General features: G+C 42.7%; 2 protein-coding genes across 5 annotated transcripts; both read right to left on the bottom strand.

Annotated features, from left to right (window-relative positions):
* Positions 1-321: 321 nt before the first annotated feature.
* Positions 322-13,622, bottom strand: LOC133467698 (carotenoid-cleaving dioxygenase, mitochondrial-like). 4 transcript variants are annotated; one of them, XM_061752847.1, is made up of 12 exons: positions 13,497-13,622; positions 9,366-9,567; positions 8,306-8,517; positions 7,367-7,482; positions 6,728-6,830; positions 6,490-6,618; positions 6,265-6,425; positions 6,028-6,195; positions 4,685-4,822; positions 4,296-4,478; positions 1,995-2,105; positions 322-799 (listed from the first exon to the last, which is right to left on the bottom strand). In XM_061752847.1, the coding sequence occupies exons 1-12, from the start codon at positions 13,516-13,518 to the stop codon at positions 683-685; spliced, it is 1,662 nt and encodes a 553-aa protein (XP_061608831.1). In that variant the 5' UTR covers positions 13,519-13,622; the 3' UTR covers positions 322-682. The 4 variants fall into 4 exon arrangements, with proteins under 4 accessions (XP_061608831.1, XP_061608830.1, XP_061608828.1 ...); XM_061752846.1 differs by having other exon boundaries at positions 1,995-2,160; positions 6,028-6,425; XM_061752844.1 differs by having other exon boundaries at positions 6,028-6,425.
* LOC133467700 (carotenoid-cleaving dioxygenase, mitochondrial-like) lies at positions 12,750-26,766 on the bottom strand. Its single transcript, XM_061752857.1, has 13 exons — positions 26,741-26,766; positions 26,063-26,130; positions 24,052-24,208; positions 22,538-22,749; positions 21,979-22,094; positions 20,763-20,865; positions 20,036-20,164; positions 19,812-19,972; positions 19,570-19,737; positions 19,312-19,449; positions 18,321-18,503; positions 17,038-17,148; positions 12,750-14,441 (listed from the first exon to the last, which is right to left on the bottom strand). The coding sequence occupies exons 1-13, from the start codon at positions 26,749-26,751 to the stop codon at positions 14,325-14,327; spliced, it is 1,674 nt and encodes a 557-aa protein (XP_061608841.1). The 5' UTR covers positions 26,752-26,766; the 3' UTR covers positions 12,750-14,324.
* Between the last annotated feature and the right edge of the window lie 558 nt (positions 26,767-27,324).

Raw genomic sequence — 27,324 nt, 5'->3', positions numbered from 1 at the left:
GGCCTGAGTTTGGCCTATACGATCGCCGCTCTCTCCTTTCACTCTTGTTATCATTGTTTTCCTCTCTTTGTATGATATAACATAGCTACAGCATCCATGCCAAGCCGCTTCTTCCGTGACAATCTTGCAATGTTGTCGGCGGTTCAGTAGACATAAACTGCTACGTACGCGTGGAGCCTCCCGATGTTGTTTCCCCAACGGCGGTTGTCGTCTTTCCATTGCGGAAAATAATAATAATGATTCAAATGAAAATTGCAGGCATTATCAATCCTTTTGTTCTTTAGGCTTTCGTTGTGTGATTAAATAAAGACAATCATACGGTTTTAAATGGTATCAGAATTTTATAACAAAGTCAAAGTGAAAAAAAGCAACTTTCAAATGATATTGAATTTAAAAAAACAAAACAGACATGTATATGTAAAAGGCTTTCGTTGGCATTTCCTGGTGCAAACTATGGCAGTTTTGTGGTCGCACAAAAGTTGTGCAACGAATTTAAAAAAATAATAATAATAACTGAACACTATAAGAAATGTATTCATTTGCATCCGGTTGGTAACAGCAAAATATATTTGTAAGGCATTAAGCAGCAAATCAGTCCAGTACCATCATTATAAAAGTTATCAGTCAACGTAGTTAATATTATGAATATCGTTATTAAGAAAACATGTTAGGACAGATTCATTCAAGCAGATGCCCTGAAGACGCCATGGAAGCCATAAGGCATATTGACAGGCACATTTGCTCTGCCCAACTCCTCAAACGTCTTGGCATCCAAAACCAGGAGGAACGTGCCTTCATCCTAACGTGGGGAGGAAACAAAGAACAAATATTGGGAAAAACCAAACCAGACTCTGCTACTCGGGAGAGCTGCACAAACTTTTGGAAGCGCTCAAATTATCAGGCTGATTGGCACTCATTGAAGTACTAATTTGAACCCAGAAAATCAATACAAGCCTTTTTTTTTGTTGGTCTTTTGTTTCTTACTGTTGTAACTTCAAGAAAAGCAACAACAACAACAACAAAAAAAACTATAGAGGGTACTCGGAGTTCTGTTTCTATGGCGGCAAAGTAACCCAAATTTAAGTGCTAAGTAAGTTGGATGTAGTTTATCCCATGCCGGTACTGTACATACGCTACGTAAATGCAGTAAATAAAACACCTCTAGGCCATAAATATAAAACAATCCAATAAAAAAAAATAATAATAATAAGTACTGCGTGATGACATTCATGCTGCGTGGCATTCGTGACCTCAAAATGTCTTATATTGGGACTGTCATAAACCGAGAACCCCCTTTATTATCGTATTTATAATAACGACATACCAGTACGATGTAACTTTCTTTCATTCCATTTGGAAGCATTTCATTACTGCGCATTAGTCCGTTATCAATATTGGTCCATTGCGCATCATTTGAAACAGTGAAACGTCAATACCGTCATGGCCGAGGACCCCCTATATGTAAAAATAAATACATTTAATGCAAAAAAAAAAAAAAAAAAGGTGTGGCTGATTCCCTTCACAGAGGACGCAGACTTACCTCATTCATTTGTTTTTAACATTTGTACCCATTTTCTTTCATTCCATTTAACTGGAAGTCTTTCCTCATATCATAGCATAGCATTATAATGTTTCATACTTACTGTATACAACTCGAATTATTGGCTGTCTCTACTGTCATTTGACAGTAAGTCATCAAATTTGATTGCAAGTAAATTCAAGTTCTGTCTTCTGACTTAATGACATTTCGTACTGATGCTTTAATTAGTCTGAGCCTGATCACGTCAATGCAAAAGTCACAACCATTTTCTTTTCACCTGTTCATATGTTCACAAATTGTAATTGTATTTTCTATTCAGTAGTATTGTTAAATAGTGTTAGTACTCCATCAGTGCAAGAATACACAATGGCGAGGATCTTGTGCAGATTGACACTGAAAGTAGTCGACTTTTATTTTGATTATTACCGTATTGAGTCTTCTTTAAACGTCTTACCTGCGAGGGGGCGAGAATCACAGAGAGGATGACGCCGTCGTCCTCCTCCACGGCGTCCGGTGAGGGCACAAACGCCGGCTCCGACGGGAAGAGACCCTTCTGGTGCCAGACCTGAGGTCACGTGGGCATGAAAAGCAGCAATTAATACTAAGCAGAGCCTGGAGAACTGAGGAAAAAGAGAGGAACATAAAACAAAGTTCAATGCAAAAGTCTTTTTTTTTTTGCGAAAGCGTTTATGATTTTAAGACCTGAAACCAAGACACTGAAGCAATTTTTGTCACCTCTGTTCAATAACATCATTAGCCAAGTATTTCCTTGACATTTTATTTTATTTAATAGTCTGTGTTTGTATATTTCAAGTTATTTTTATAACTTTGAGATTTTATCTGTTTTATTTTTGTTCTTCCGCTACAAATTAGTTTTTGCACATTGCAGTTGCTTCTATTTAACCTAAATTAATAAACCAGATGACACTTTTCTAGAAAATGCATAGTAACCTGGTTTATTTTATTTTTTGACTTTATTAGGCGCATCGGCTATTCGGTATCCCCCTTAATGCTTGATAATTGGGTTGTTGTGTAAATCAACCAGTCTGCGCTTGTACATGAATGTGCTTCCTTTTGAGCTTGAAAACCATAAAGGGGAATATCCATCCATCCATCCATCCATCCATTATTCCATCCTTCCATCCCTCCATCCATTGTCTGAGCCGCTTATCCTCACAAGGGTCGCGGGAGTGCTGGTGCCCATCCCATCGGGCAGGAGGCGGGGTACACCCTCAACTGGTTGCCAGCCAATCGCATAAAGGGGAATAAATAACACAATTGATTTAATGTTGATTGAATCAACATTTCAGTTATAAGTTAAAGATAGCATTTTGAAAATATACATTGCTCTTTTATTACATTCAGTGGCAGGTTCTGATACGGGCAATTGGGGCAGTCGGGGAGGGGGTGGTCGGACTGCCGGTGTAACGCCATTTGGTGGAATTTGACTGGGGCAAAGGCGGACATATTTCAGTCGCCAGCGGTTATCATAAGCACATTTTGTATACCCGCTCACATTGTCAGTTGCCACACCGGCCAGAGGTGACAATGCTCCGATCACGCACGGAACGCTGCGATTAAACATCATCCTCTTGTGCGCAAAGATGTTTCTGTGGAGACTGTCATTGTGTCCCATTTATAGGGAATGAGAGGAGCCGCTTTGATTGGCACTGAATGAAGTCTGCTGTAAACACTTCCACAGTGACGCAGAACCACTTACCCTCACATCTGCCGGGTTGTGCTCATCTAGGAAATTACCAAAACTGGTCTAACCCGACCATGGCGCACAGTTTCGCAATCCGCCGCGCCAGATTTCAAAAATCTGTTCAAAATTAGGGTCCTTAGTGTTGCTGTAACACTCTGTAACGGGCATGCCATTAAAGATGACACCCAGCACCCCAATCTCGGGCTACCGCCGCGCTCCCCGCCGAGGTAGATTCAACTTCGCACACAGACGCTAAGTGAATTAAAAGCCAGGAGCATCAAAGTGAGACACAGGCATCTGCTTTCGAACGCCGACGCTAAGTGAATTACCGGCACCAGGAGCATCAAAGCGGAGACTAAAGACACTGGTTTCGCACCAGAACGCTAAATTAATTAACTTCCACCACCAGCCAGCCTGAAGAGGCTCACCAACAAAGACGTCTCCTTCCTGCTGCGTGCCACGACACCTGCCCAGCCGGGCTGGGACAATGGACGGGGTACGAGCGACCCCCACAGGTGGCGGAAGGCCACTGCAAACCTGGATTAACTGATCACAGTCTTCACTGGACTTGAAGGGGATCTAATATTTTAACAACTTTACATGACGATAACAGATAAATATTACAAATAACACATACAATTGAAACATTCGTTACAGGGATTAAAGAGGATGGGCGCGGGACAATGCAAAGTGGGAAAATGGTCTCGTTATCTTAAATCCAATAATTCATATTTTAGTCCACTGGGTTTAAACCCCCTCCCCCCCCCCACCCATAAAAAGGCCAGCGCTACCCCCGGGCTGGGCTCTTGTCTGGTCCAGCTAGGACGCCCCACCTCACCACGAGGTGACAAGGACGCATCGGACCCTTCCCCACATCAGGGCATCCCGCCAGCGCGCCGAGCTACCCTTTTTGGGGCCCTGGGCACACTCCGTGAGGACGGCAGCGGTTTGACGGTAGCATAAGAAACCTCTGAATCGCTGTTACTTATGTGATGCTGTGGACAAGTTTGCTTTGCATCATGGGAAAGGCCACACATAGCATGTACTCACCTTTAGCGTCTTGTCGTTGAGGTCCATCTTGAGAAGTGAGTCTCCGAACATGTGTCTGAAGCCGCATCCGTAGAAATAACGATAAGGCCTCGTGTTGTATCGCTCGTAGTTGATGTGAGGGAACTCCAGACCGCCGTAGTGGGAAAGGTCATCGCCATGGAGATCTTCGTGTTGGCAGAATACCTGATGACAAAAAGCAGACCAACTAGTCATTGTCATGTGTAGTCAGCACATATTCGGTCTGAGTTCAGATGGTGTTAGCCGGGGGTTTAGGACAGAAGCTGAAAATGAAGACATACACACATATATATATATATACATCCATATCTAAAAAAAAAAAAAAACTTCTTGAAGGACAGTTAAGTAGCTTGAAATTGATTTCAACTTACTCTTGCGTTGCTCTCTTTAACACATGTTGCTGTACTGGAAGGACGAGTGTTCAGGTTTTGGTCGGCCGGCGTGTCATCAGTCACGTGAAGCGGTAAAACAAAGCGGCGAGGGAAAACTCTGCTCATGTCTTTGTAAACCTGGATGAAAAACAAGGCCATGTGTGTATTTATGAAAGTCCTTAAAAGCGATTCAAAATGACACCAAATCTCCTTCAACAGTACTCATTATTTTGAAGAATATTAGCCAGTTTTATTGGAACAAATTATGTGACGATAGCAGATGCGGTGCCAAATATTTTTGTCCACGACGTCGTCACTTATTATAGAAGTTCAGGTAGAATGTTTACTGTCTATGTTTTACAGTGGTGACACTGTTTTTCTTTCCACTTGTGTGACAGCATGAATGTGAAAAAACTTGGACGATGGACGAATTTATGCCTTTGTTTTTTTGGTATTAATGGTTCTTAGTTTATGGCAAACGACACTTTGACGTTACAAACGGAACTAGTTTGTGCAGCGGCATAAGACCACATCCTCATGTGGGAGAAGAACGCATTCCTTATTTACCACCGTACTTAACGTTTTTCATTTGATTGTTGAATAGTTATGGGTGGCGGCACGGTGGACGACTGGTTAGAGTGTCAGCCTCACAGTTCTGAGGACCGGGGTTCAATCCCCGGCCCCGCCTGTGTGGAGTTTGCATGTTCTCCCCGTGCCTGCGTGGCTTTTCTCCGGGCACTCCGGTTTCCTCCCACATCCCAAAAACATGCATTCATTGGAGACTCTAAATTGCCCGTAGGTGTGACTGTGAGTGCGAATGGTTGTTTGTTTGTATGTGCCCTGCGATTGGCTGGCAACCAGTTCAGGGTGTACCCCGCCTCCTGCCGGATGAGAGCTGGGATGGGCTCCAGCACGCCCGCGACCCTTGCGAGGAGAAGCGGCTCAGAAAATGGATGGATGGATAGTTATGGTCTAGAAGTGTTTTTCCTCCAAATATTTAGTGTCATTCTGACTTTACTCTTGTATTATCATAGGTTAGTGATAGACTTTGGCGTGTTCTGACCAAACCAATATTAATTTTATTTGTGGTTATACATTTTTGCAATTGTTCGATCGTTACAAATGTTAAAATTTTCCTTAAACATGGGCTGTCGAGTTGATCGGGTTTTTCCCCCCCAGATTATTTATAATTACATGTTTTCTTATGGGAAAAATTGTTGAAAATAGGAAGAAATCAGATGTAGTGTTATGTGTTACACATTATGTGTAATTTACTATCCTGTAATGTGCAAAGCATTAACGCGAGGAGCAATGAGTAAATGTTTCTGTTAGAGCGCGCTGACCTCATCTAGCGCTTCTCCCGACTTGCGTAAATTCTGAAGGGAGTAGATGTCGAGGGCTTGGCTGCCGTCTGAGCAACAGAGGTCCAGCATCAAGAGCCCATCCTCTTCAAAGGCGTTGATCTGATGGAAGTTGGAGAAAGCTTTGGTGTAGAACTTCACTGGGCTGGCCTGAGGAGAGGAGAGCGCATTATTAGACTCCAATCGGGTGAGCCGCCAAACCTGACTGCGAGCTCGCACCTCGCCTGTATGTTTGTCAATAAGATGCAGGATGGTTTCCAGCTTGGGGTCCCAGTAAATGGCGTCGCAAAAGGCCTTGCCCCTCATCTTACACGTGACTATCTTCATCAGGTCTATTTTAATCGGCTGCTCAATGAACACCACGTAGTTCTCCGACATGGCTGGAGGGGAGAAGAGTGTTCAGATGGAAGCACCAGCGGTACGAGCTGCTACGCGCTGACTTACCGAAGCTGTGGTAGTAGGAGGGGTGGGACTTGTTTGCAGGCGCAATGGAACAGAGAATTCGGGCTCCTTGCAGGGTGTCGTCGGCGTTTGACTTCTCAGGAGGTACACTAATGATGTTGTATGTGGTTCCTGAAAAAGTCACAGTCTCGACGTGTCAAAACATGGAGATACTTTTGGGGTTTGTCAGATGCAAAGAGTTGAGCCAGCAAGTTGGCAAGACAGAATGCAAAGGACTTACCTTTTCCTCCATAGGAGTTGCCCATATTGAAGCAGGTACCATCGGGGTCGTAGTGAGGGTGGGCGGTGGCTCCGTTAACAGCAACGAACTTGCTCCAGTCAACCTACATAACACAGCGGCAATTATAATGTACAGTTCAGATTTTGGTCATTCAATTCAATTTAAAAAACATGCACTTCAGGGTATCTGAAGAATGTGAGTGTGAATGATGGATAATAAAAGGTCATTTTTCAATCTTGTCACCGGGTTTCAAGACGATCGCGCACCCTTCGCAAATTTCTCCAGGATACATCCACAGAAAGAAATACTGTATATTTGACAGGAAGATCATTTGATATAACCTGGCTGTGAACATCTGTTGCTTTGCATCGTTGATCCCCGAGCACTGCGCGATGCCATTCACTCACTCACTCACTCACTCGCGATTCGACATGTGGAATTGCAGCCAGCCTTATTGCAGACAGTCATCAACATTCAAAAGTAGCTGTGACTGACCATGTTGCGAGTGAACCTCGAACCGAAATTGAGCACTCGTCAACCTACTATGTTTGTCAAGTTTGGAGACAAAATTTAGCAAGACACTAAATTGCATTTATTGAGGGATGTGGCACTTTTAATGATGTCAGAGTATATTTATACCTGTTCCAATGTTTCTAGATTCTCTGGGTTTACTTTGTGCATCAAGTTGGTCTCTGTGCTGACGTAGTAGTCTCCCTTGTATTTGATGAAGTTGACATTGCCATTGTCTGTGGGCTCTGAAACAGACAAATACTCAGTGTGAGCGCGCTTCTTTTAGTGGAAGTCTGCTGCATGCGTTCTGCAGGTCGTTACTCTAAACAGCTTGTAAACAAATGTCTGCTCCCTCCTCTAGTTTTCCTCCTGCAGCACATTCTGTTTCAACCCACAGTTGATAGTTACCTTAATCACAGATAGACTTTGCAACCGAAGTTTACACAAACACAAAATGGGCCAAACGTTTTAGGACATTTAGCCACTGCATTATAACATGCTTGCATGCGTCACAAGGGATGGATCCAAAATAATTGTAATTCTCACAGATGCTATCAATTCACAAGAGTAGGATTCCTACGATGGAGTTTCCTCATTGGAAACCATTTATCAAGGGCGGGTGCTCACACTCTGATTGGACGCCAACCCCCTTCATTTTGGAGGCCTTGTGTAGCCACAGCTGCTCTGGAGCAGTCTGACGGACGCGCGGCTGCCATTCTGCCCCTACGGCCCCTCCGACCACCACCGCACATCCAACCACATTCATTTGTAGGCCAATGTGGGTTTAGTGTCTTGCCCAAGGACGTAACGACAACATACGGGGCAGGGGATATGAACCAGCAACCAGCAACATACCCTTACGTTATGTGCCACGCCACCGCTTTGGTGTACGTTAATGTTGTGGTTTGAATGTGTTGTAGCGTTTCCATTTTTTTTTTGTGGCATCTGCAATTGCTGTGACCTGTCTTGGCCACAGTACATTTTGTTTAATTTGATACATCAAATTTCACCCTCTAAAAGATAAGCACTATGTACTGACAAGAATACTATTGACATGTTAAAACTCACGTATCATCTCAAAGCGAGAGAAGAATCGCTGGAATATGTTTTTACAAGGGTCGGGCATCGTGACGGTACCAAATTCTGACACCATGATACGGTCCCGCTCGCTGTTCTTCTTGTACGCGTCGCTGCGCAGGAACCGACTCGTGTACGTCACCTGGCCTTTCTCTATCTTGAACTTGTGGAGCATGGCCATCCCGTCAAACCAGTGGTTAAAGCTGTCGTGGAGGAAAGGCATGAAGGTACTGTATGAGCCCTCAAACTGAAAAATACTGAAAATATGGCTGAATTTACACTGAAAACGGAATTGCTGATAGCTATAAATCCCGTTTGAGATATCTACTATTTGATTTTGACTAGTCATAATTCCAGTCCAAGATACAGTATACTTAATTCACCTCAAGTGAGGATATCTACAAGTCCCCTTTCAGATATCGTAAACAAGGTTTACCTGCCAAAACCGGTACGCAAAATGAAATTGGATATGTGACTGGAATTATGACTGGTCCAAATGGTGCAGTAGATATCACAAACTGAAGTTACCGATATCTACAATTCCTTTGCAGATATCCGTAATTCACTAGCTCTTTGCAACGGAATTCTAGATATCGGTAATGACAAACCCCATACACATGAATGGCAAAAGTGACATTATTTGATGTTGCACATATCTGTCATTACGACTTTGTCACAATTACGTCACAGATACCTTGAATGACAATTCCAACTATTCAAAATGTAACTGCAACTAATCATAAAGATATTCCGGATTGTGACACTTACTGCTGCTTTTCAATGTTAAATCCTCTTGCAGTACGACCCCTCTTTGGTGTCCCCAGCTGACAACCCAAACTTGATTCTGACTTCAGTCAGCCCAGGCCAAGTAAAGATTATTTAACATTTAATATGTGTGTAATGGATATATTATTGTTTATTTTTCTGTTGTCACTGCCCAGTGTTGACGCTTGTTGACGCTTGTTGAGTCAACATGTAGTTGGGACATCTGCAGAATTGGGCACATGAAGAGTGTAAATCCAGTCTAAGACAGAGGACTGGTGGAACTCACTGAGTGTCTCCGAACTCAAACTTTCCCGGGCCATTTCTGAGCAGGCTGCCACTGATCCAAGGGGGAATTGTCCCTTGTACCTCAGCAGGGATTGGATCAGGGGTCTCCGCGACAGAGCGGACCAGAGGAGCGATGGTCTCCAAACCCTTCAGTACTGTAGTAGTACTTCCCTTCACCTCGTTGTTGGCGTCTTCTGCACACACTTATGGCAAATCAAAACATGTTATGAAGAATGGAATATGTATATATTCTGCAACCAGGAAAATTCTTCTCTTCTGTTCATGTAGAGTCATGAATAAATGGGACAAAACCGGTTTTTGTGTTAGCACATATCCAGGCAGTAAGTCATGTTTTCCACAATAGCAGTTGCAGAACAAAATCTGGGAAACAATGTTGAATAATAACTGTATCGAATGTTTGGGCGGAGCAGAGAGCTTGCTCACATCGGGGATAAACGTGTGATGCTGTAAAAGTGGCTTTGCGGCAGGAAGGCAACTCTCAAAGCAGAGTTATTTTGTGAAAGAAGACATCTGATTTGAATTCATCTTAAGACTCTCTCAGCTGGTCTTTGCATGCAAGCGGTTCTGTAGAAACGGCACAGTTCATTTGTGCATGCTCATGCAATATTTATCCATCTTTTGATTATTTATTTGCAATACTGTTTATTTACCATATGTATATTTCATGTAAATAGTGGGATCTTAAAACATTCACATAACATTTGTTGGTTATGCATTAGTGCTGTACACCTCAACAATACAATTGCAACCAGACCCTGCCAAAATCCAAGCAATCATTGACTGGCCCATTCCCACCACCCGGAAGGAACTTCTTCTTTTCCTTTGGGCTTGTCCCTTTAGGGGTCGCCACAGCGCGTCATCCTTTTCCATGTAAGCCTATCTCCTGCATCCTCCTCTCCAACACCAACTGCCATCATGTCTTCCCTCATGACATCCATCAACCTTCTCTTTGGTCTTCCTCTAGCTCTCTTGCCTGGCAGCTCCATCCTCATCATCCTTCTACCAATAGACTCACTATTTCTCCTCTGGACGTGTCCAAACCATCCAAGTCTGCTCTCTCTAACTTTGTCTCCAAAACATCGAACCTTGGCTGTCCTTCTGATGAGCTCATTTCTATTTTTTTCCAACCTGTTCGCTCCGATAGCGAACCTCAACATTTCCGCCACCTGCACTCTGCTTCCTGTTGCCACTGTCTCTAATCCGTACATCATGGCTGGCCTCACCACTGTTTTACAAACTTTGCCCTTCATCCTAGCAGAGACTCTTCTGTCACATAACACACCTGACACCTTCCTCCACCCATTCCAACCTGCTTGGACCCGTTTCTTCACTTCCTGACCACACTCACCATTGCTCTGGACGGTTGACCCCAAGTATTTAAAGTCCTCCACCCTTGCTATCTCTTCTCCCTGGAGCCTCACTCTTCCCCGACCACCCCTCTCATTCATGCACATATATTCTGTGTTACTTCGGCTAATCTTCATTCCTCTGCTTTCCAGTGCATGCCTCCATCTTTCTAACTGTTCCTCCAACTGCTCCCTGCTTTCACTGCAGATCACAATGTCATCTGCAAACATCATGGTCCACGGGGATTCCAGTCTAACCTCATCTGTCAGCCTATCCATCACCACTGCAAACAAGAAGGGGCTCAGGGCTGATCCCTGATGCAGTCCCACCTCCACCTTCAATTCGTCTGCCACACCTACAGCACACCTCACCGCTGTTCTGCTGCCCTCGTACATGTTCTGTATTATTCTAACATACTTCTCTGCCACTCCAGAGTTCCTAATCTTCCTCCCAACCACCAGAGTCATCTTACACACCACCATCCTATGCTGTCTAGCCACACTCTCCCCTACCACAACCTTACAGTCGGTAGCCTCCTTCAGATTACAGTGTCTGCACAAGATCCTGCATGCTTCTACCTCCGCTCTTGTTGGTCACTCTATGTTCCTGCCTCTTCTGGAAAAAAGTGTTCACTACAGCCATTTGCATCCTTTTTGCAAAGTCTACCACCATCTGTCCCTCCAAGTTCCTTTCCTTGATGCCGTACTTACCCATCACTTCTTCATCACCCCTATTTCCTTCACCAACATGTCCATTACAATCTGCACCAATAACGACTCTCTCTCTGTCTGGGATGCTCAGAACTACTTCGTCTAGCTCCTTCCAGAATTTCTCTTTCACCTCTAGGTCACATCCTACCTGTGGGGCATAGCCACTAATCACATTATACATAAAACCCTCAATTTCAAGTTTCAGCCTCATCAGTCGATCTGATCCTCTTTTCACCTCCAAGACATTCTTAGCCAACTCTTCTTTTTAAATTAACCCTGACTCCATTTCTCTTCCCAGCTACACCATGGTAAAATAATTTAAACCCTGTCCCTAAACTTATAGCCTTACTGCCTTTCCACCTGGTCTCCTGGACACACAATATATCAATCTTTCTCCTCATCATCATGTCAACCAACTCCTGAGATTTTCCTGTCATAGTCCCAAAATTCAAAGTCCCCACATTCAGTTCTAGGCGCTGTGCTTTCATCTTCTCTTTCTGACAAAGAAGCAGCTTTCCACCTCTTCTTCTTTGGCTTCGACCCACAGTAGCTGAATTTCCAAGGGCGCACTGCAGGTTGACGGCGCCGGTGGCGGACGTTGTTAACCCGGGCCACGACCGATCCGGTATGGAATTCTTTGGATGAACGCTCATATTTGTTTGGCAAAGTTTTAAGCCGGATGCCCTTCCTGACGCAACCCTCTGCATTTATCCGGGCTTGGGACCGGCCTACAGTTTGCACTGGCTTGTGCCCCCCATAGGGTTTGGAAAGAACGACAACCCCAATTCCAATTCCAAATTGGCGGAAAGAACTACAACCCCAATTCCAATGAAGTTGGGACGTTGTGCAACAGGTGGCAAAAACGACTGAGAAAGTTTAGGAGTGCTCATCAAACACCTGTTTGGAACATCCCACAGGTGAACAGGCTAATTGGGAACCGGTGGGTGCCATGATTGCTTCCCTGAATTGCTTTGTGAACAAGTGCGGGAGAAAATAGTCCAACAGTTTAAGGACAATGTTCCTCAACGTGCAATTGCAAGGAACTCAGGGATTTCTTCATCTACGGTCCATAATATCATCAAAAGGTTTCAGAGAATCTGGAGAAATCACTGCATGTAAGCGGCAAGGCCGAAAACCAACATTGAAAACCAACATTTCCCACCTCTGTAGGTAGTGTATCTGTTGACGATAAGGCATGATTTTCACATTTTGAATTGAACTACTGAACTTTGTGGACTTTTCTATGTGGACTGTCTGCCACCTGTTGCAGATGTTTCTTCTAATTTATTGAGACACACCTGTAAATGTACAGTTCAGTGTTTTATTCAGTTATACATAAGCAGTAGGCTATTTGTGCATCTAAACATTGGGACCGAAATGGTATTTAAATTAGTCTTAGTCAGATGTGTCAAATATGTGTAAACATTTGCACAGCAATCGTGGAAAGTTTAAGTTCAATATAACTTGTGCATCCAAACAGTGTTATAGTTACCTAAACAATTATTCTTCACATGCTCAGTAAACAGAGGTTACAGTTACAAAACAGCAATACTATACCCTTAGTTTTACATTAATATAATAAAATATGTTCAAAGTGGGACAATAATTGTTAGCTATACAGTACACAAGAGTGTAGTTTTACAGTAAGACATTATTAGTAGTTTGTACACTACACAAATTAACAGGGTGTCCACAAAGTCTGTCAAAATTGTAAAAATGATTAATAGACATTATGGACACCCTGCACATGTGACACCGGGACAACAATATTTCATGGTTGAATATGTATCCAAGAAGCAATAGAAACATGCTACATGGTAAAATATGCTTTCTTTGCGTTCATCTACAGTCGTAAAGAGCACTTGCAATTTCAAGTAGAATAACTTCAAGCAAAGTGTATCTGAAACATGTTTTCATTTAGCGGCTAGTGATGAGAAAGTACAGCAAGCCATCATCGTAGGCACGTCACCCTTTTCACTGAACCCTGGAATTGATCCATCCGCTTATCCTCACCAAAAACAAAGCAATTAGCAACCGAATAAGAAGCGTTTTACCTGCATCATCGACCGGGGCCATGTTCGTAGTGGACGAATCCAAACGTACTGTCGCTCTTGACAGCCAGTCAGGCGCAAGTGGCGTGCGGCGCTCCGTTGTGCGCCCTGCGGCGGCGCGGTTATATAACAAACAGCTTTACGTAACCCACTCACGTCTGGCACTGGCAACATGATTAAATGACGCACCGCGAGCAGATGCTTGCAATCCTTCTCGTTTTGGCACATTTTTGCTCTTATACGAGGGTAAGGGGTATTATTTTAAAACTGTCTTTCCATACAGTTATTTTAAATAATGTGTAAAAAATGTTAAAGTATTAAAGTAGCCTAATTGTGTTGTGCATTTGTCAGTTCTTATTTTCTATAGTGCATGCATAAAATGTATTATCGATCAACAAAATAACATGAAAAATAGCAGGGATTGTGCAGTAACCGATGCTTTTGCTTGGAAAAAGAGTACTTTCTCTGTGTGTAAATAAAGACAATGAGGATTTGAGAGCATTCTAAATTTTATACAAAAGATACACAAAGAGCAAAAAAAAAAAAAAAAAGTGCAGCATTCAAATGATGTGTATTAAAAAGCACATATAGAGAAGGCTTGTGTTGCGTTAGCAGTTTTGTGCTCATACAAAAGCTATGCACAGGTAATTCAAACATAAACCTGGTCCTCAATTGTATTCATATGCATCACGTTGGTAACAAAGCAGTGTATCTCATCAAGGCATACGGCAGCAAATCAGTTCGGTACCATCATGATAGAAGTAATACGTCATTGTGCTTTTGGAGTACTGTAGTATGCTTATTAATGTTATTATTGAGGAGACGTAACATTCAAGCAGATGCGTTGAAGACACCGTGGAAGTCGTAGGGCATGTTGACAGGCACAGTGGCTCTTCCCAACTCCTCAAACGTCTTGGCATTCAAAACCAGAATGAATGTGCTTTGATTCTAATGTTGGAGAGAGAAAACCAAAAGGTTTTTGTGGGGTGGACCGGACCGCACACCACTCGTGTTGTGTAATGCTACTTTTGAGAGTTGCACAAACCTTTCTGTAATCATCAGACAGTGTTTATTTCAAGACATATTGATATGATGCTGATTGATTGTCACTCATTAAAACACTAATCTGAACCCAGAAAATGAGTGCCGTACAATACCGATACAGCCATGCAAGCTGAAGTCGGAACACGTTGTAGTTTACCACTAACCTAGTGGACACAGATGTGTGCCTCTTTTAACGTTGTTCCGTTTCATCTCAAGGAGAGGTGAAGTCGTTCACCTCCAATGTGACAATGTGACAAACCTCATAGGAGCAGAAAGAGAACTGAGGAAGGCTCTGGCTGCTCTGCATCATACGCAGACGCAAGGAGCATTGCAGCAGAATGGATTCAATCGGTGCTCCACTCCTCTAGCAGGTTTACATCATGGTGGGTTTGGGGAACGTGTAATTTGCTTGGTGAGAAGGGATCTCATGGCAGTTATTCCACAGCAAATATTGGATTAGGAAAGACTTCATATAAATCATACATACACATCGCCAGACTGTCAAATGATCTTGAGCCACTCAAGCCCAACCACATCCTCCTTTTGTGAGGAAAACCATCATTGCCACAAGGATTGTTCGGACCACGTGACATGTATGGAAAGCGAAGATGGAAGCAAGTTCAGTACATCTCTGATCGGTTCTGGAAACGGTGGCTACGGGACTACCTACCTTTGCTGCAGGGAAGGCAAAAATGGAACCCAAAAAAAAGACTACAACCTAGAGATATTACAATGAAGCCCTCTATGCTCTACCCCGTCAGGCTCTTGCCAACTCAAAAGATTTTTGGACACTTTCCAGGATAAGAAAGGATTTGTGCCCTTAGCGCATTTGCAGACTATTTTAGTAGCATTGAGAGGACTGAAACTTCACCTGCTACCAGAGACTGCAGATCAATGTGTTATATCATGTTATAAATACAATACAATTGTGGTCAATTGTGTTCATGTTGTCTCCCTGTTGTACATTTCTGAATTACTATGCAAGGTGCCCCCGCAAGGGCCGTGTATAGGCATGTAGGACACTAAGTTGTCCACCAGGGGTCGTGTTTCTGTCACGTGTACATAATTGGCAAGCTCTCGGTGTTTAGCTAGCACGTACCACAAGTTGTTGTTGTTGTTGTTTTCGTAAGTACTCACGAAAGGACGCCAGGCTAAGTATATGTTTGTTTTGTGATTTATTGAGTTTCTAAAAATGTGGACACCATTTGGAATTCCGTGTTGCACACTGAAGACCAGCAGCTAACAGTGTGAAATAAAGATCCTTAAAAAGCAACGGTGACAAAGGACTCGTTATTTCACGAGACACTGCGAAGCAGGAGAGAGCAGCAACCTGTCTAGAAACCGTTCAGTGGCTTTAAGTTACACTTAACCACTCACTTAAATTAGTCTGCGCCTGATCGCATCTATGCATAAGTTAAAAACACACCAAATTGGTGTGACCGTCTTTTGCCTCAATCTTTCACCTTTTCATATTTTCAGAAACTCAAATTGTATCGTTTTGTTTTCAAAAGTATTGTTAAGTAGTATTAAAGTATTATTTATATTACACTCTGCTTCAGTTTGATGCTCTTTAACCTGTACTAAAAATGTTATAACTGCCTACATTAATAGTTTGAACCCTTAGGATAACACACAAACTATGAGCCCCCCCAAATAAACAAAAAACAAAAAAACAAAAGACAAAGTAAAAAAGATTTTTTTACTTTGATTTCAAGAAAAATGCACTGGGATGCTTGTGTGTATGTTGCTACTACGCAAATAGTAAAAATACCAATGACTACTTTCCTATTATCCATTTGATTACATTTTGGACTCATTGATACACAGATACATTCATTTTTTTTAATAAATACTAAATCGCAAACATCTCTTTAGTTTTAGTTTGGCACTTGCTGTACCTTGAGCCTAACTGTTACCAGCTAGCTTCTACCACTGCCAATAGCCATCTGGAACTTTATCTGCATAAACGTTTTGAGTTTATCGCCTCGCTTTCTGCGGCGTCAACCCCACAAGGAGTCTCGCCCGCCTGTTGGACCTCTACTGGAATCTTCCATCACGCTGCTGTTTGCTATCGAGATGGCAGGATAGCAGCTGGCGGCCAATGCTAGCTACTCCTCCGCTAACATGCCGCCATAGAAAGAGCAGATATGGAATTTTGTGGTGTTGCAGAAAGACAACAAAAATATGTGGATCGTGGCGAATAGGTGAGTGTTTCAGTGAATAGCTGTCCCTTTCACATAGTTTGCAAATGGTAAATCGCAAAGAGGTGTGGGTGGGGCTTCACTCTCCTGTACGTGAATGTGCTGATGAATATTAACGACGAGATTCTTCCTTGAACATATTGAGTACGAGAGGATCCGCTCATGCCACATCAGTGCAATGGTTCCCAAGCAGTGGCGATGTTATCTTGTGCAGATTGAAGTTACATGTAGTTGACTTTTGGCTCACAAAAAGCACACACTGCATTGAAACAATATTCAGCCTTGTTCAAACATATTACCTGCGAAGGGGAGAGAACCACAGAGAGGATGACCCCGTCGTCTTCCTCCACGGCGTCCGGTGAGGGCACAAACACCGGCTGCGATGGGAAGAGGCCCTTCTGGTACCAGACCTGAGTTGACATTGGAATCAGTCGTACTTTCTTAGAGCAGCAATTACTGTAACGGTCAACAGAGCCTGGCATATTGGGAAAGAACAGAAGAACATAAAAAAATGCAAATGCTTGGATTAAGTGAGATTATTTTGAATGATTTTTTTTTACTAAAGCGTTTGCAAAAAGAAATAGCCCTAATTGTTCAACTTTAAACTCTACTTGTATCACCATCTACTGTAAGTACTGGTATTTGACATTTTATCTGTTTGTTTTTGCATATTGATGTTGCAGTTTTTTTCTCCAAACCAAAAGTAATAAACCAGTGACTGTACACCGTTTTTTTAGTAGGGCTATATGATATTCAGTATCCCACTTCGTCTTCTGTCACTTTGAATGCTGAGTAAATCAACCGCAAGATACTGTTGTATGTAAATGTGCTACCTTTTGAGATTAAAACTGATGCATGGGTAAACACATGCCAGTTGGGCAATTGGATAATGTAAATAAACAACACTGCCAGAGCTGCACAATGAGTTATAGCAGGTTTATGAATGTTAACATATTAATGTTAAGCATCATCAGCACCTTTGCTACATGTGAAAGACCCAGGTATTGTTTGGCTCAATATTGGTAAACTGTCTCTGTTTGTTAGAGAGATTACAAAAAAACAACAACTTTGTGGCTAGGTAGTGCATTTGGTACAAATTATTTTCTCATGAAAAAAGCATGAACCTTGCCCTGGAATGCAAATGAGCCTGACTGTTAATTCCTAACAGTTTAAATCATTCTCTATGCACCCGGAAATATCATACTCACTGCTCGACTGGCAGAGGCTAGAAGAATTTACTTTCTCTTTCCTTCATTTGAGTCACCGAGGAAGCATACGCCTCACCCTAAAATGAAAATATGGCTGAATAGACTTACTGTATGCCATCCTCTGTGTATTTTGTGGCTTGTGTTTCTGTGTTAGGTTTGTTGTTTATGTTGTGTTTTAGTGACAAGAACCGTTGCATTAGGAGTCAAACTGCCAGTCTTGTCTTATTAGCAGCCACAAATAAAATGGTTACTAAAGTGAAAGTGTTTGACAGCAGCGTAAGAAACCTCTGAATCTCTATTATTGACACAGATTGTGTTCCTGTGAACAAAGTTGCATTGCATCATGGGAAAGGCCACACATAGCATGTACTCGCCTTTAGCGTCTTGTCGTTCAGGTCCATCTTGAGAAGTGAGTCTCCAAACAGGTGTCTGAAGCCGCAACCGTAGAAATAACGATAAGGCCTCGCGTTGTATCGCTCATAGTTGATGTGAGGCAACTCCAGGCCGCCGTACTGGTAGAGGTCATCGCCGTGGAGATCCTCGTGTTGGCAGAACACCTGATGACAAAGAGCGGATCAACTAGCAATGCACAGTCAGCACAACTTCAGTCTATGGGTTCAGCTGGTGTCAGCTGCGAGTTTAAGGACTGAAGGAAATGAAGACACAGTTTTGTTTTGGCTTAACTTCATCTATGTCTCTGCGCAACCCTAATGAGGATAAGCCTTTGGGAAAATGGACGCATACGTAATGGATGTCTACTTTTATTGCTGGTTAAAGTTGCATTGCTGACTCTCGAATCAGATTTACTGAAATACATACATATTAATACCTAAAATAACTGAACTCAACTGAAGTCTTTTGAGTGCAATTTAAAAACAATTGTAGCTGAAACAGTGCAGTACATAAGTACACGAGAGTCTCATGCAGTGTTGAAGGCCAAGGAACACAGAAAAAGGCGTATCCCCTCTCGCTTCCGCTTCAACATCGGTACCTCCAAGAGCAGCGGCTCAGCTGACCTGAAGCACCGGGGCAGGAGTGTAGGGTTGGAGCAGGTCAGAGACGTAAGGCAGAACGAGACCATTTTGGGATTGGAAAACTTCAAATGAACTCTGAAGTGCATGGGCAGCCAGTGGAGGGACCAGAATAGGACTTATGTGCTGCCTTTTACGTTTTCCAGTTAAGAGCCGAGAGGCAGCATTTTAAACCAAGTTGGAGAAATTTGAAGGGAGGACTGGCTGACTCCAAAGTAGAGTGCAAGATCCAGGCAAGATGTGATAAAGGCATGGATTACAGTTTGTGTGTCTGTTTTTGCTGTGCCAGAAAATACTCAAAGAGTTAAGTAGCGAGAAATGAATCCCAATTTACCTTAGCGTTGCTGGTTTTGACGCACGTTGCTGAACTGGAAGGACGAGTATTCAAGTTTTGGTCAGTCGGCGTGTCATCGGTCACGTGAAGGGGTAAAACAAAACGACGAGGGAGAGCTCTGCTCATGCTGTTGTACACCTGAATGGAAAGAATACCACCTGTGTACTTTTTTACTTTCTGTGTATATAAACAGATCAACGTAATGTACAAAGAATTAAGAGGAGCAATGAGTAAATGTTTCCGTTAGAGCGACCTGACCTCATCTAGCGCTTCCCCCGACTTGCGTAAATTCTGAAGGAAGTAGATGTCGAGCGCTCGGCTGTCGTCCAAGCAACACAGGTCCAGCATCAAGAACCCATCCTCTTCAAAGGCGTTGATCTGATGGAAATTGGCGAAAGCTTTGGTGTAGTACTTCACATGGCTGACCTGAGGAGAGGAGAGCACATTATCAGACTAATATCCAATTTGGAGATTGCTCGTTTCTGACTGCTACCTCTCACCTGGCCAGTACGCTTGTGGATGAGGTGCAGGACGGTTTTCATCTTGGGGTCCCAGTAGATGGCCTCACAGAGCGCCTTGCCCCTCATTACGCATGTGAGTAGCTTCATCAAGTCTATTTTAATTGGCTGTTCAATGAACACCACGTAGTTCTCCGACATGGCTGGAGGGTAGAGGGGTGTTCAGATGAAGCACCAGCTGTACCAGCCTCCATGTGCTGACTCACCGAAGCTGTGGTAGTAGGAGGGCTGCAACTTGTTTGCAGGTTCGATTGAACAGAGAATTTTGGCGCCTTGCAGGGTGTCTTCTGCGTTTGACTTCTCAGGAGGTACACAAATGATGTTGTACGTGGCTCCTGAGCAAGTCACAATGTTCAATCAATCACATTAGCCTTTATTCTGTATAGAGCACCTTACATACTTCTTTTATATTTGCTGCATTTAACCATAGGTTAGGGTTAATGTTGTGCTGGTGTTTTTTCGAGCTAGGAAATGCTTCAGTTGCTCAGACAGTACCACTGTCCTCTGTTTGGACTGGAATGAGAGAAGTTAGGTGTTGTGTCATGCAAGGTGTCGTCCCCCTGGAATTAGTAGGGTACAATATGTTACAATATATTTCTCTTATGATACAAAATCGATCTGAAATTCTTTATGCCTGGCCAGGAGCGCAGCAGATCAAAACCTCTGATCCTAGAATCGCCCCTTGGTCTATGGTTTTGTTGTGGATGATGATGTGGTGGATGTTGGCTGAAAATGGCTCCAGAAAAGGTTAGAATTGTCAATAAAAACCAGATGTGGAGACTCAGTCTGGTGAACTTCCCAATTCCATAACCAAGGGGAAAGAAAAGTCCAGAGAGAAAATTGTTTATACTTGTTTGTTTAAAAGATCAATAAAGTCTCGTTTTAAACATTGACTTGTCACAATGTGAAGATACTTTTGGTGGAGCGACTTACCTTTTCTTCCATAGGAGTTGCCTATATTGAAGCTGGTACCATCAGGGTCGTAGTGAGGGTGGGCGGATGCTGCATTAACGGCAACAAACGTGCTCCAGTCAACCTACAAGGCCATAGCAGCAATAATGATGGACAGTTCAGTTTTTCATTGAGATCACTAATGATTGATATTTTGTTATACATTCATTCATCTTCCGTAACGGTTATCCTCACTAGGGTCGCGGGTGTGCTGGAGCCCATCCCAGCTATCTTCTGGCGGGAGGCGGGCTACACCCTGAACCGGTCGCCAGCCCATCGCAGAGCACATGTAAACAAACAACCGTTCACACTCACATTCACACCTACGGGCAATTTAGAGTCTTCAGTTAACCTTGCATGCATGTTTTTGGGATGTGGGAGGAAACCGGAGTACCTGGAGAAAACCCACGCAATGAGGACATGCAAACTCCACACAGGAGAGGCCAGATTTGAACCCGGGTCCTCAGAACTGCGAGGCAAATGTGCTAACCAGTCGTCCACCGTGCCGCCTTTTGTTATACAGTTCAGTAATTATTAATATGGGGCAGAACAGTGGCCTAACACGTTTGTCTCACAGTTCTGAGGTTCGGGATTCAAATCCTGGCTCCAGCCTTCCTGTGTGGACTTTCGTATGGAAATCCCAGGGAAATGATTTACGACCTGAGGGACTAGACAGGTCCCCAAGGCGCCCGCTAAGTGGTCGTACTTTCTATGCTCTTAATCACCTTGAAACTCAGTAATGCACAGTAGTACTGTACACTGTGTACATTTTATTCTTTGTAATGTGTTTTCATAGACATATATATATATATATATATATATATATATATATATATATATATTTTTTTTTTGCAGTTGAATGTTTTAGGCTAGGAAATGTTTATTTTACCAGAAAAAAAAATTATTCAGCATAGACTCAAAATCCCGCGATATGGTGAATGATGTGCAATATGAATATGAAAATGCACTGAATCCACAATAAGTGAACACTGTAGTTGAGTAGCATTGAGTGGCATCGCTGGGTGTGCGGTGGGCTTGTTGAGAACAAGCTGTGTTCCAAACGTTTGAAGACATCAACTTCATCCAGTCGAAACAAACACAGAAATATTGATTTATCCGTGATGGACATGTTGTACCTTGATACTAAATTGTTGTACTTTTAATGAGTTCTTACTTCGTCGACAGTGTATATTTCTACCTGTTCCAGTGTTTCTAGGTTCTCTGGGTCCACTCTGTGCATCAAGTTGGTTTCTGTGCTGAGATAGTAGTCTCGCTTATATTTCACAATGTTGACATTGCCATTGTCTGTTGGCTCTGGAACAGACAAAAACTCAACGTGACCATGTTTCTTATAGTTAAAGCTTGCAGCCAGTGCACATTGGCATCTTTCTGGCATTCCACAGGTCACTACTCTGAGACAGCTGGTAAACAAATGACTGCTCCATTCTCTAGTTCCCTAAATGTATCCCAAAGATGCTTGATGGGCTTCTTCCACACCAAACTCCTCCAAGCATGCTTCTCTGTCCCTTGGGGCTCAATCACAAAATGGCTTTCCCGTAACTCTTCTAATATGAGTTAGGTGCATTGAATCGAGTGAACTAGTTTGGTTAGTTGAAACTGTGTCTTGTGTAATTAAGCCACTGATTCAGAGATGTCTTGATCCCTAAATCGATAAAGAATCACAGTTTTTCAGCTGTTTTGTCCTATAAAAGATCAGCAGAATGTACTAACAATACGATTGATATGTTGATACTCACTTATCATATCAAAGCGAGAGAAGAATCGCTGGAGGATGTTTTTACACGGGTCGGACATGCTGACAGTACCAATTTCTGACACCATGATGCGGTCCTGTTCGCTATTTTTCTTGTAGGCGTTGCTGCGCAGGAAGCGACTCATGTACGTCACCTGGCCTTTCTCTATCTTGAACTTGTGGAGCATGGCCATCCCGTCAAACCAGTGGTTGAAGCTGTTATGGAGGAAAGGCATTACGGTGTTGGCCCATGAACTGACATACAGTGGGTACGCAAAGTAGTCAGACCCCCTTCAATCTTTCATTGCAGTCATTTGCTAAAATCATTTAAGTTCATTTTTTCCCTCATTAATGTGCACACAGCACCCCATACTGACAGAAAAAAATGGAATTGTTGACATTGTTTGCAGATTTATTAAAAAAGAAAAACTGAAATATCACACAGCCGTAAGTATTCAGACCCTTTGCTCAGTACTTAGTAGAAGCACGTTATCGTGCCGTCTCTGGGAGTCTCCAGCAGTTCTCGGTGACGTCGCAGAGACTAATTCAGTCCGTGACCGGGGAGACGTCTCGTGAGGTCTCTGTGGCGTCTCGGAGACTTGCCGGTGACTGAGGGGACACATCACGGCGACTTCTGGGCAACTTGGTCTCCGTGAGACGTCGCCACGGCGAGAGCGCCCCAAAAATATTTCAGTCTCCTGAGTCGCCGCGACGTCTTCGCCAGTGAGATAGGCCCTTTTGCATTGGCTTAGGTTTTTGCCGTCAAAACAACATGTCCTCATTGTTCTACGAATGTTGTGTACTGACAAAACAAAAAATGCTAAATTCGCTAAGAATTTTTTTTTCAGATGAGATGGAATTGTTTTCAATATCATAATCTGATTGTTTTTAGGCTGGTACACAATGCATTTGCCATAAATCCTTATTGGAGCGGACAACGTCAAACAATTCTCTTAACTAAGGCCGTGGATGGGAAAAATCTTGCGTCGTTTTCGTAATGTGCCGTTCTTCATGTTCCTCCAGTTCGCCGCCTTCGCCGTCTTTTTTCCACGTCAACTGTGGTTGACTTTACCTCTCTCTATTTACAGTCGATCCGTTTTACGTGTCGTTATTAGTAGCGGTTGAAAAAAGTAACAAGCCGATCTTGCCGAAGCAAGAAGTAAAAAGTACAAATATCTGTTTCAGGTAGCAAATGTAAAAAGTCAGAAAAGTAAATACTCACACAGAAATATGTACAGAAATGGAACATTTGTTACTTCCCACCACTGAAAATATCATCAGTATCATTTATGTATGAATTTTTACCTTCGTGTTGTCGCTGCCCAGCGCTGATGCCCTTTTATGTACAATTTGGGTGTTTGCGCAACTGGGTTGTTCCACTTGTTAAATGTAAATATGATATATGGGTCACTTTTTGGACATGCGCATGTAAATAGATATGGAGATGGCCTCTAAATCAGAATTGAGCACTTGGACCTGCAAATCCAGCCGAAAACTGCTTTTCACGATTGAACTCACTGCGTGTCTCCAAACTCAAACTTTGCCGGGCCGTTTCGGAGCAGGCTGCCATTGATCCAGTGGGGAATGGTTCCTCGTACGTCGGCAGGGATCGGATCAGGGGTCTCCTCCACAGAGCGGACCAGAGGAGCGATGGTCTCCAAACCCTTCCCAAGTCCTGCATGGTAATATGTGGAAGGAGTAAATACATAACCGGGAAAAGTTCTTCTGGTATAGCAGTGTTCCCCAACCTTCTTTGCACCGCGGACCGGTTAAGATTCGGCATTTTGGGATGGCGTGCATATATTATATATATATACACAAAACCCCAATTCCAATGAAGTGATTTCTCCAGATTCTCTGGACCTTTTGATGATATTCTGGACCGTAGATGATGAAATCCCTCAATTCCTTGCAATTGTACGTTGAGCAACATCGTCCTTAAACCGTTTGACTATTTTCTCCCACACTTGTTCACAAAGAGGTGAACCTCGCCCCATCTTTGCTTGTGAATGACTGAGCAATTCAGGGAAGCAATCATGGCCCCCATCTGTTCCCAATGAGCCTGTTCACCTGTGGGATGTTCCAAACAGGTTCTGGATGAGCATTCCTCAACTTTCTCACTCTTTTTTGCCACCTGTCCCAACTTTTTTGGAACGTGTTGCAGCCATCAAATTCCAAGTTCATGATTATTTGCTAAAAACAATCAAGTTTATCACTTTGAACATGAAGTATCTTGTCTTTGTAGTGAATTCAATTCAATATAGGTTGAACATGATTTGCAAATCATTGTATTCTGTTTTATTTATGTTTAACACAATGTCCCAACTTCATTGGAATTGGGGTTGTATATATACAGACACACACATACACACGCTTGCCTCGCTTCTGCTTCGTCCTTCGCCGTTCGTTGCGCGTCCACTGTGGGCGCGATGCAGGAGTAGGGCTCGGAGTTGTTGTAGGCAGCCAGAACAGACTGCAGTTCCGTAGCTTCTCAATGAGAGTAGACTTTGAACTCCGTAAAAGTAGTTCTGCCTATGTCGAGCAGCAACCTACGACCGTAGTATCTGTATCAGAGCGGACTTGGTGCGTGAGAGTTAACTGTTGCGAAAAACCCGTATTTTAAGTAGGACTCCTGATATAGTGTTGTTTCGTTCGCGAACGTTTCGTTCAAAAGAACAAATCTTTTCAGTTAACGTAATGAGCTGAATTAGTTTATGAAATGATTTCCTTCTTTGAGCTCTGCCGCCGTTAGCCAGCCCGCTCGGACCGGAAACAGAAGCGTTCGAGCCGGGCGGGACCGAAAAAACGGAAGCGTTCTGTGCAGTCTCGACGTGTCAATTGAGACGCGCGGCTGTTGCGGCGGAGGAGAGACGGTCAATTTTCAAAATAGAACACATTGACACGTGAATTGCCATACAACAGAAATGATAGAAATTGGTCATTCTTTCTCTGCGTCCCGGTAACAAATGCCTCATGGCCCGGTTCCGGTCCACGGACCGGTGGTTGGGGACCAGTCATGATCGATAGATAGATAGATAGATAGATAGATAGATAGATAGATAGATAGATAGATAGATAGATAGATAGATAGATAGATAGATAGATAGATATCTACCGTATACGTGTGTGTGTGTGTGTGTGTGTGTGTATCGTCGGCTCTAAAACATGGACTAAAAAAACTTTGATATGTATGCACATGTTGACGATATAGTATAATTGAACCACTTCTTCTTACCCGCTTCTTATAGTTAGCTGAGCCGTGTGTGTGACATGCCAAGTCACATATGGTACATGCAATGAAAAACATTTGTATAAAATGAAGGAACCCCATTTTAAGAGACGTCTCGTTGCACTGGCATGTGTGCAAATGTTTGGCCAAACCTCAGTTCCATTATTCGGCTACATTTTCAGGATGACTGAGTGATTCTGATGAGGACACCGAAGGCCCTGTCTAATAACTGACCCCGATACCATACCAATACCAAAAAATGCAAAGTTATAATGACAATGCAGAATGGAAGTATCTTACCTGCATTATTGAGCGGGTACATGATCGAGTGCCAGTCAGACGTGAGTGGTGTGGTGCAGCTCTGCATCCTGCGGCGTTATTAAATAATGTCATCTCTATTACGTCATCCGCATTACCTATCGGGCTTGGCACGATAATCACGGGTAGATGCTTTCATTCCCGGTTTGCTAGCGACTAAACTCGTTTAGTCACATTCGTTTGCTGTTTGGCTATGTGACGTAATGTATAATTAAATACAAAGTTGTACTGTATAAACCAGTATATTGATGATTGTATTAAATAAACGGTTGCCCCTAATTACATTAATGATAAATGATACAATTGAACGTGAAAGTGAATTGTTTAATAAACGTATTTTACATCAAATGCAAAAACATGACTAAAACAAACCATTGTAATTTTGTATTAATTGTTAATTACAAATAATATAATTATTACAATTAACTAGTTTATACAAAATGTGTACAACAATATTAGTAACATAAAACTATTCTACGTGTTTTTATTTGATTCTATAATTGGTTAAGTAATTATAATTGCAATTTTTATGAATACAAATGAATACATTTTTTTCCTGAAATAAAAAAATATAATGAAAAGCAAACATCCCTTTCCAACGCGGTTTCACCTGTCCCTAACAAAGTGCTCGCTAGATTGTAGCACGTGTGTTGCTCGGACCTCCGGAGCATGTTGTCTTCTGCCTGCGTGATTCTTAGCTACCGAACCGGTTTTGACGACATGTTCTTTCCTCTTCGGCGTTGTTTTCCTCACGTTCTGCGGGCGGACTACTTTCGTGGCAAAACGTTACTTTTCGTTTCATTTGTTCTTTGCCACGAATTGCATCTCAAATTGTCACCACCAGAGGGCGATGTTGAATGGTTTGCACGAGAGGGGTCAACTGTGATTGGCTCCGGCACACCCTGCTGGATGGCACTCCGGAAGACCTGCTGTATATCTGTGCCGTGCGAGTTTGAATTGAAATGTCTATTTTTTTTAATTTTATTATTATTATTTTTTTTTAACCATCAAAATATATAGTTTTTTTTTTTATTAGACATGTACAAATTTTAACATGACAAAAGTCATTGTAAAAAAATAAACGTTCTTTAAATTCAAATTCAGAAGGGACAGATATAAATCTCATTCCCCATGACCCCAATGAGGGCAAGCCTTATAGAAAATGCATGTGCGCTGTATGAGCATTTTCAAAATAGACTTTTGGTATAAACCCACATATGATGTTTTGAAACGGACAGATAGGC

This window comes from Phyllopteryx taeniolatus, chromosome 17 (genome assembly GCF_024500385.1).
Source record: "Phyllopteryx taeniolatus isolate TA_2022b chromosome 17, UOR_Ptae_1.2, whole genome shotgun sequence".
NCBI lineage: Eukaryota > Metazoa > Chordata > Actinopteri > Syngnathiformes > Syngnathidae > Phyllopteryx > Phyllopteryx taeniolatus.
Note: the sequence above shows the minus strand (reverse complement) of the source record. Positions and strands in the feature narration are given on the sequence as shown.